General features: G+C 33.1%; 1 protein-coding gene across 1 annotated transcript; it reads right to left on the bottom strand.

The window, feature by feature from the left end:
* Positions 1–1,704: 1,704 nt before the first annotated feature.
* LOC133695348 (RING-H2 finger protein ATL11-like) lies at positions 1,705–3,548 on the bottom strand. The gene has a single exon (XM_062117291.1). The coding sequence runs from the start codon at positions 3,345–3,347 to the stop codon at positions 2,055–2,057; it is 1,293 nt and encodes a 430-aa protein (XP_061973275.1). The 5' UTR covers positions 3,348–3,548; the 3' UTR covers positions 1,705–2,054.
* Between the last annotated feature and the right edge of the window lie 7,651 nt (positions 3,549–11,199).

Raw genomic sequence — 11,199 nt, 5'->3', positions numbered from 1 at the left:
CCCCTTTTGAAGCAAACCTATAACACCAAATTCCAAAAGAAACTGATGAAAAATGAGGAACAAGCCCATTGGGAGGATGAACGTCAAAAAAGATATGGAAAACCTTAAAGGGGACATAGCATGGCTCACCGACCTACTTGAGTAGGAGTTAAGGGAAAAATATATAGAAGCCCTGGGTACTCAACCAACAACAACAACTCATTAACAACCATAACTCTTTTCCATCAACAAAATTCAGGCCCTAATAGGACATCTCTAAAATCCCAGTTCATGGGCCATTATCCATGTTTCCAACCTATTTGTCCCATAGGACTAACCCCTAAAGTAGATTTTATTGGACACAAAGCTATGAAAAAAAAAGCTTGTAAAAGAAGAGGCTTATGAAAAATAGATTGCTTTAGAAGAAAGGATGAGGGCGATAGAAAGGTCTAATCTATACACCATAATAAAAGCATCAGAAATGCGCCTAGTCTCTAATATTATAGTACCAATATAATTTTGAGTGCCCGAGTTTGTGAAGTATACATGAACTCAATACCAATTGACTCATTTAAAAACCTATTATAATAAGATGATAGAAATTATCCATGACAAGAAACTTCTTGTCCAACTTTTTTAAGACAACCTTATCAACATCGCCTTGATTTAATATATGAGGCTTGATAATACTAAGATTGAAAGGTGAAAAGATTTGATGGGTACATTTATAAAACAATAAAAAGTTTCATAAGATATCACTCTGGATAAACAAGTTATCATAGTTGTAAAATCTAGAAGTATAAAATTTTAGATTAAACTTCAATTGACAAATTCTCTTCTTTAAAAATAGATTATACATTCAAACTTGGTTTACAAGTCATTTATTAAAAAAAAAGATAAGGAAAAAAAAACAATGAAATGAAGTCATTTATATGTTAAAAACATTTACCTAGATTATTTTTTCCAAGTCAACTAGTTTACTTTTCAAAAAAAAAAAAAAAGGCCTCTCAAAACCTTTCTTACATATGAATTATTATTTTTTATTGTTTAGGACCACTAAGTACCTCAAGGAGGGTGAGAAAACCTCGCAGATGGCTTTGGAGGGGGGAAAAAAAAACAAAGTTCCTTTTAACTGGATTGTCCATAAGACCGCTTAGCGAGTTCTAAGAGATTATTTGTGCAACGCAAGGAAAAAAAAAAAGAAATTATTTGTGCAACGAAATTATATAATATAAAAAACAAAGAAAAATTAACATTTATATGACATCTGATTTCAACTGATTCACACGTAATGCTCAACCAAAACAATATGGCCTCTGGGAGCAGGAAAGGTGGCTCTCCCTTCAGTGGTGGCGATCTCTCTTTTAAAGAATGACGGAAAGAACACCCTGAGAGTATTTCAAGGTTCATTAATCAAGCTTGAATCAATCTTATCAGCCTGATTGCTTATGACTCTAATCTTACCAAGCTTGCATTGGATTACTAAATTCCCATTGGGTTCCCAAAGAACACACTAAGAACACTTTGATTCATATTTCTACATTTTAGGGTTAGGGCAGGTCCCCATCTAGTTAGTTTCGTACCAATCAGCGTGCTTGATTGAGGACTCAGGACTTCAACAACAAGGACAACGACTTGGACAGAATCATGGATGCAAATCTTGATCTCCAGCTTTTCCTTCGATCCCGGCAAATCTCAACAAATTAATGAACTGGGATGTAAAACTTGCATGAGAAAAGGTTAAAACATTTATTTAGTTTTGGTACAAGTAGTTCTCCGGCTTAAGAAAAGGCTTTGCCAGCTGTTGACTGCGTGATGTAACCACACATTTCTTGAATGGAACGACTTGCGTAATGGTAACTGTGGCGGAATTCGTTCTTACAGAACGATGTCTCATTAACCAAAGAGTCTAAGCAGGCTTAGCATATGCTATTTGATTTCATCAGAAATCAAATAAATAAAATCTTAAAACCTTTGAAAAACAAAAATACTAGGAGCCAAAAGGAAAAAGAAAATATATGTATGTACATAAAACTCTCGACGTCAACACACACCCCAAAACTATTCACCGGCGTTTAAACTTGACTATCCGGCCTCAGCCGATCAAATGATCGTTCACCAACGTCGTCATTGTCGCTGTTTCTGTTGCTATTGTCAATCCCAAGAAACAAACGATCAAATGGTGATTTAAAGGACCTTGCAGACTTCAGGAAATTCTTCGGTGGAGTAGCATTCACCCCATCACTACTACTCTCATCCTTCGATGGAACCGAGCCGGTTCTGCATATAAAAGGTGGGGTCATTGTCAAACCCGGACGGTCAGCCGGTCTTCCTTCTTGGTCCAATTGTTCATGATAAAAGAGATTCTTGCTTCGCCCAGCACCTCCACTTCGGCTCCTGTAACCTCTTCTTGGACTCATAGCTCTAGAAAATGACCCGCAACTCTTTGTACGGTTCAAGCGAGAGTTTATCAACTGATTATGAACCTCTTGCGGTAACCTTAGAGTAAATCGTTCGCGATTCTCTTCCGATTGAATCAATGAATTATTGATTGAATTTGATCTCGAAATTAATGCATTTAACCGCCAACCTGTTGACCATGATCGAAGTGGCTTGTTTTGATTGACTGGGCTTGACAAATTCATATTTGGAGATCTCGTGACTTGTTGTCGCCCCTCTCTTGTAATTTCATTGCCGATAAGAATTTGAACGTCATTTTGTGTCTCATCAGGGACATTATCGTGGCTATCCGGTTCAACCAAGTCATTATTCGGGTCGTCAACATGAACCGGATTGAATGGCAAGTCGCCCGGTTTTGGAACCAAATTGGCGCGGCAAACCGGGCAGGTGACATGGGAGGTGAGCCAGGCGTCGATACAATCAGGATGAAACACGTGGCTGCACTTGGGTATCAAACGCAGCGTTTGGTCATCTTCGAACTCGATTAAGCAGACGGCACATTCTAGGGAGCCTTCGCCAATTTTAAGACCTTTAACTGTATAATAAAGGAAAGTAGGGAAGGTGTCGATGACCTCCTGCTCAAGGCCGTGATTTCCCCTCCAAGACCCGCGCCCTGCGCCTGCCAATGCGGCAGGGTCAAAGCGAGTCCCGCGAAACCTTCGATCGGCACACTGTCGGACGTAGACAGAGAAAAAGCCCATTAAAAAGAAAACACTTACAAGAACCACCATGATTATTGCCATCGCCGGATTGAATTTCTGCTTATCGGGTGTTTGTGGTGAAGGCATTGAAGAATCACGTGCAGGTTGTGCAGAAGAAAACTGCAAAGTATAGAGAAGGAGCAAGACCATGAGGAGGGCATGATTGAAGCCCAAGAGTTGGAGAAATGAAGGGGTGTGAGCTGTCATCAGGAATTGTTTAGCATGAGTAATTGCTACTGTTTTGAGGTTTCGTCGGGTTTAATGATTTTGATGGTTGCTCAAAAGCAAAGAAAAGAATAAGGGGCTCTAATAAAGGCGAGAGCAGCATCATCATTCAACTGTCAAAAACAAAAAAACAAAAAACGCAGAGAGAGAGAGAGGTGGCGCTATACTGCAATGGTAGAGAGAGAAGAAACATTGAATATGGAGGGGTTGGTGGGTTTTGAAGAAGAAAGGCTTGTTGTGGTTTGGGATTTTTGACTTTGAGCTCCAGGGACCCACATGAGAGCTATAGGATTGGTAACAAGTTACCACGTAGGAGTAGTTTGATTGGGTTTGAGAAATGGAAAAAAAAATAAAAAATCCCATTGAGAATATTAACTCCATTACACAAATCAAGAAGTGATAATTTTGATCCACCTAAATCCATGGTGGACTTGTCATTTGTGGCCTCCAACTTTCACAGTAAATTGTCGATCTTATCAAGGATTTGAAGCAACTAGCTAGCCGGTGACCGGCAGACATGCTAAACTTATTCGTGATCATTCTTATGCATTAGAGCTTCTAGATGATTTGGTTTTTGGTAATCCAGGCCTGTCTCCATGCCCCTAAGTTGATCAAACAAAAAACTAAATCGGATTTCGCTTTCCTTGTTTATTTATTCCTGTCTCTTATCCATGACTAAAACACATTTACAGAGTACAACACTGCCTGCGCCTCCACTGGTTAACGATATCTACTTTAGCTTTGCAGGCTCTGGATGATTTATTTTTTTTTTTAAATATTGTAATATATATTTATCACCGCGCTACAGTTCAGGTGTAAAATATTTTGTAACAAATATCCTAGACAGAGAGAAATCAAAGAAAAGGAAATAACGTGGATTTTTAAAGTGAAAGGGGTAACGATAAACAGTTTTATTTCCATCTCTCCAAAAGGTTTTCAGATAAAAAGACAAAGGGGGTAACGATAAACAGATGTTCAAACTATGCAATTTCTCTTGAGTTTCGTGGCTGCTGTGTCACGGAAATTTTATTAAACAAAATTCTCGTGGCTAGAATAAGATTAGGCAATTATCCCACTCCTATGTACATTTATATTCAAAATAAAACAAGATGTCAGGACAGCTAATTGATCCCTTAGCCCAACCTGACCGCCAAGAAGTGATCAAATATATATATATATATATATATATATATATATATATATATATAGATTCAAAATTATGTGACAGTGAAAGACTACTTGTTCACATTTTTTTTCTTCTATTATATCACGGCTCAAATAATTTATTTAAATTGAGCAACTCTTGCAAGTTCAGATCAGATTTCCTTGAAGACCTCGGCTTCATACAATAATATACGTACGCCTTTGACCTTTTCTTCCTATTTTAAAAGAATGATATTATATAATCATTAAACGAAGAACACATAATAATAATTATTATATGGGCAAAAGAGACTGCAAATATAATATAAGCTCTAAATTGACAAGTTTTATTTTTTCTGAAAATAATGATAATTAAGTTTGCCTTTTGGAGATTTACAAAACTTTAAAAAAGACAGAAACTCTATCTTAATCAAAATGTGAAAAAGAGAGAAAAGTCAAGGAAACTAACGGTAAGAACCAATATTGTTCACAACAGCAAGGGTTTCTAAGGGAGGTTCCAAAAAATTTTATCCTGCTGGGATTTGAAGACTAGATTTACGTTCAATAAGGAGTTATAAACGTAATCTAGCAATTCCATACATAACGAATAACAATTGTGGTGAAAATCATGGAATTAATGTTAGGTTTTATGGTGGAATTTTGAGAGAAATGTAAATTGACTATAAATTGATCAAATTGAGTTAGATTAGGCTGTGTAAAGTATTCAATTAGGTAAAAATAAAAAAAGAAAACCATGATGTCCTTCAGGGACCAATGGCTGACCAATGAGGGATTATATTGGATAAACTAGATTTATGTGTCATTAAGTGAAATTGTGGTGAAATAATGTATATTTATGTGAGGAAAGTGATTTTTTAAAAAAATTAAATTACAATATAAATTGTAATTGATTGAAAAATTATGATGTTGAGAATTTAAAATTTAGGTAGGATTGGTGTTTTGGAAGGAAAAGGAAAGAACTGAGTAATGTGTAACCTTCCATGTAAGTGAGAATTAAAAATGCTAGGAATAGATTTTGGTAAAAGAAGCGGGGATAGTGTCGGCCAAAGAAAAAAATAGAAAGAGAGATATGATGATGATTTCGGTATATGAAACATAGTACAATTATAAATGTTGAAAATACATATATTTTTCATGAAGCAGTGCAAATATCTTAAATAAAACATAAACGGGATTAATGGACCTTAAAAGGTTGAAATTAGAGATATTGCAACATATTTAAGAGAAAAATGCTTGTTCAAATAATGTGAAAGTGAATGGAACACTTAGTTGGTTGTTAAATTTATGGACAAGAAGTGAGGCAGTTTTGTCACTTGACTTCCAGAGAAGTTTAGGGCATAAAAACAATTAAATTTGAATTTAGTTTCTTCATATAAGCTATATTTAGGGACGTTAACTTTCTAATGAAACTCATCTTATGTAAATTGAAGTTATAAAACTCTAGATATAGATAAAAATATGAGAAACTGTGTTGGATAGTTTGGCCAAGTTGCAATATCGAGTAATCTAGATGTGTTAAAGGTTGAATTAAGTCTCCTCTACTTCAATCTAAATATAGTTTGGATATCGAAGAAGAAAAGTTACAATTGAAACTATATTTTGCGATTATAATTATAATTTAAATGAGAAAACGTATTCTTGAATGAATAGTCTAAATTGATTGAAATTGACAAATATCTACCTTGTTTGAAAAGTTGTTTTCATGTAAAACTTGATATGGTAGTGATTATAAGAAAGAAATTTGAATGTGCATATATGTGTGGGTGAGTTATAAAATTTGCTCTTGTTGAGAAAACTAAGGAAAATGAATAGAATAAGAGAAAGATAAAATGAATAAAACGATAATCTAATTGAAAATGAAGGTTAAATTAATGAAAATAAACTTAGAATAATATTATATAGAATAAGGATGCAATGAAATAATAATATGATATACCTGTTGATACAAGAGAGGCTACAGGAGTTGTGTAAAGCTCCAATAGCATGTAGGTATCATACACCTCATCATTATCTTACTTAGTTTATTGTAGTAGCATATTGGAGATTATAACGTATTTAAATTGTGGCTTATAGCAAAAGAATTAGTTTCTTGATAATGAGACTAATGTCCGGTAAGGAGCAAAAAAATGAGTTTCCCTGTAATGAGACTAATGTTTGATAAGAGACGAATGGATTTGTTTTTGGTGATAAGAGTAATGTTCAATAATGGACATAGGGGGTTAGTTTTCCCGATGTTAGGACTAATACCCAGTACTAAGCAATAGATCTAAATTCTTGGAAGTGAGAAGTATAATACCTAGTAATAGGGAGACAAATTTAGATTCTCGGAAACTGGAATAACGCATAAACATAGGCTAAGAAGGAAATTACCCCGTGTTGGGTATTACTTGGTAATATTGAGTTTTTATAGAAAAAATGTCAGGAAATGAATGATTTATTAAATTAATGGCAAATAAGAATTTTTTATGCGGTGAATAAATAATGTAAATTATTAGATGGATTATGATGATTAATAATTGGAGACTTATTTACAATGATGCTTTATATTATAAATGCATTATAACATATGTTTCGTTTGTTTAAGCTTTTACATGTTGTAGAATTAATAGTTATTTATAAAATCAATTACATGTACCTCACAATCACGAACCAAATGATAGTCATGTATGACAACTTTTGATAATTTTGATTAAGCTTGTATGAGATACCCATTTTGTAATGTTATGGGTTATGTATTTAAATATTAATTGTCCTAAAGATTATGTAATATGAACTCGACTCAATTATGTAAACTTATGATGCCGTATTAGTTTTTTTATTGTGTCTTAGATTATTAGTGTTTGATTATGCTTTTTATATTTTGAAGATTTGAATATTTTATATTGATAAGTATATGTATGTAGTGAACTATAATGAAATGTGATGAATGTGATGTGATGAGTCCAAGATTATTGGACAATTAATGAAATGTGAATTGGTTGAATATTAAAGTGTAATAGGTTTTTAGTCGATAACTTGGGATCTTCTAGTATATGGAAGATTCTGTTGAATTTCAGTAGATTTCCAAATCTAAGATTATATATATATATATATATATATTCCACTCTAAACATTATAATATTCATGAGAAACTATGTAATAATTACTTGTAATTATGAAGAATGTTACAAGAACAAACAAAAAACATTTCACTCTATTGCATCAAAACAAAACAAAAAAAATTTTCATGAAAGTTCCTTAGTGCTTGAATCGGAACATGTAGCAAGGTGTCAATTAGTGGCAATTAAAATTTTAATAAATACCAAAAATGATATCAAAGGTATCCAAAAATCATATAGATAATTTTTTTTGTTTATTTTTGTGTTCAGGACTTGAAGAAGTGATGAGCATATGCAAAACAAGTTAGATTAAATAATAAGAGATGACTTGTGCAACATTTTGTTCACACAAAATAAGGAATTTGTTACAAGTTAAAATTCTTAAAAACCAAGGACATTATAAATATTAAAAATATTAAAAGACTCTTAAAATACTTAATTTATTTCTTCATGTCTCCACTTATAAAAAAAAGCTATTACAACCTCCTTTTATAGAAAATAACTAGAAAACCCTAATACTACTGAATAAAAAATAAGCTATAAAAAACTATTATATTCAAATAGAAAAGAGAATTAGAAAAACATTATAATAAAGAATAGAAAAATAGAATAGGAAGAAATAAAATTAACTAAGGAAGATATCCATTAAAAAAAAAGACTTTTGCATTAGTTTTTCCAGGTTGGAAGGAACTTGTCCTCGAGTTCAGTCTTAAGTTAGAAATTGTCCTCCATCAAGAACATCCTTTTGTGCATGAGCCACGCTATCATAGATCCCTAACACCTTTGTGTTGGCCACCTTATCATAGTTTCCTAACATAATAACTATATATGGGCATCCCTATTGTGGATAACTAACTCAACATAATACAGATCTTCTAATCATATGGTCAAGCAACCACTAATGAAGTTGAAATACAACCCGGAAAGCTGAAAATAAGGTTTGATAGAACCCTGATCTAGAGGTAATCATGTACCTAAGAACCTGAACTATATGATAAGTTTGATGAACAATTTTTGTCTCTGCAAAGAAATGATGTTTTACCACAAATAACCAAAATGAAGAAACTCACGTTTGTTATCACCAAGTTATTGAGATTTATTGCTCCAAAAACATTATATTCTCTCTTCTAAATAACCCTAGTGGATCCCTTTTGAGTTGCAAGTCAATATGCTCAATTTAAGAATTAATTAACATAGTTTCAATTATGAAATAAACCCCTAAAAAATCTAATGGACTAAAACAAACCCAAATTAAAAATAATTGTTCAATAGCAAATAAATAAAATAGGATAATAAAAAAAAAAGTCTTCATGCTAGAATTCCTTCATATAGTTGAAATCTCCAAGCTCTTTTAAATGGTGCTTTGGCTGAAACTTTTGGTGTAGAAATTCAACTAGGAAACTTTGTTTTGATTGCTAGAATTTCCTTTCCTATATTGTCTCATATTAGTCTCCTTGATGTGTTAGGAATACTGACAAATAAGAAAAAGAAACCCAAAAGAAACACCCATTTAGATGTCGCCACATCAGGTTGGGACTTGAAATCCTTGCAAAGTATAGACTCCAAATCTTCAATAAATCAAAGCCACATTAGGAACCTTTGTAGCCTAATATCATGCACAAGTTTAGGACTTAAATAAGCCTCATTTAATCTCTCTTTGCTTTCTAAAATTAACTCATTACAGGTTTAGACTGATTTGGCTAAAAATAGCCAAGAAAGAACACTTTGTCGACAAATCTGCTAAAATAGTACCCGCAACTTCGACCAATTTAAATAATATGTTTCTGAACTGCGATTGACCTTTAATTTTATTAAAAAAATGTTTACATATATCTAGTAATTCCTTATAAAATTGCAGCTTGATATGATGTATGGTTTGAAAGATATGTTCGATCTCACAAAATTGGTCAATAGGTAATTTAAGGTAAGATTTTGACAAAACTTGAATTTATCACATGAAGATCATCCATTAAAAAAAATCAGTACCAAGCTGAAAAATAGCATCATCATCAAAGCCTAGAAAAACTTTATTAGCAAAGAAGGTCTCACTGATATACAAGCTCTTCTTTTTAATCATCTTTCCCATCGCTTATTATATATTTGCTTAGGTGTCAAAGACATATTTATAGGCCTTTCATCCATCTTAAAAGAATATCTATTTATCAACCCATCATGCATCTCTCTAATATCATATTGTCACGGTCTACCAAGCAACAAATAATTAGCTTGTATTGATACAATATCATATACCACCTTAAAGAAATATTTATTTGTCAACCCATCATGTATAACTCTAATATCATACTGTCATGGTCTACCAAGTAACAAATAATTAGCTTGTATTGGCACAATATCATATACCACCTCATTACAATATTTACCAATAGAAAAGGCAAATAAAACCTATTTATTCACTTTCACTTCACCACTATCATTCAAACACTATAATTTATAAGATATGAGATGTTTTATAGTGTGTAAGTTCAACTCTTCCACCAATTCAATATTAGCTACATTAGTGCAACATCACCATTTATAATTAAACTACATACCTGATGCAACCATATTATTCAATAGTTTCACCCACATTTAACTAGTGTTTTGGCTATGTTTTATATATAAAATACCTTGATATTCTTTGTTTTATGTTTTGAAGGCACTTTTGGATGAAAGATGCAAAAAGGAGTAAATTGGAGATAATTGACAGATTTGACCTTCAGTCGATGTTTTGTGCAGAGCGTGAGCTCTAGAGGTTGAAATGAAGTGATTCCAGTGGAATTAAAAAGGTAACATCCATACCTTTCTAGACATCTAAGGCAAGAAAATAAAATAAGGAAGAGCATGGAAATCGCAGCCTTCAAAGTCAAATCTCGCAATCTGCCAGTGTTGACCTTTGGCCATTCCAACTTGAATATCTGGAGCTACAGAAGTCCAATTGATGCAAACTCAATTTTTTTGGATTCATGACTCAAAGTTATATAAACGCTCAAAATTTCAGCTAAAAACGATGTCATATGAGGGAGATATGATTTTTCAAAGATGACATCTGAATTCTGCCAGCAAACAGGTTTCGTGAAGAAACGAGTCCAAATGACATTCCGAAGCATTTAAACCGATATCCAAGTTTTTATTTCAGCAATTTAGCTCCTCTAAATCAAAGCTTGAAGATTTCATGCAAGGCTATTTCTCCTTTTTAGGAAAATAGTTATTGAAGTACTTAAATGTAAACAGTCTACTTAATGGAGGACTATTTTGTAAAATAGAGACCTAGGGTTTCCTAGGATATAAAAAGAATGAGAGAAGAGAAGGGGAGCAGCCAGCCAAGGAGAGAAAAACGCCCCCTTCCTCTAAGAAACCCTAAATTATGCATTCTTTCTTCTTTTTGATTAGTTGTTCAACAAACATGCAAGGCTAAACACTTTTTCTTGGTTGCAAGGACACGGAAACCTTCGGATTTCAAGAACTGTGAGATTTATTTTACCTTTTCTTTTCAGTTTATATGATGAATATGTTTGTTCTCCTATGCTTATTTTTCCTATGATTGTTTATTTTAATTGCTAGAGCGGACTCTA

The sequence above is a fragment of the Populus nigra genome, chromosome 5, assembly GCF_951802175.1.
Source record: "Populus nigra chromosome 5, ddPopNigr1.1, whole genome shotgun sequence".
Lineage (NCBI taxonomy): Eukaryota > Viridiplantae > Streptophyta > Magnoliopsida > Malpighiales > Salicaceae > Populus > Populus nigra.
This window is presented reverse-complemented; position numbering and strand designations above follow the sequence as displayed.

Excerpts from the sequence above, each read along its gene's own strand:
- LOC133695348 (XM_062117291.1), bottom strand. The coding sequence starts at position 3,347 with ATGACAGCTCACACCCCTTCATTTCTCCAACTCTTGGGCTTCAATCAT.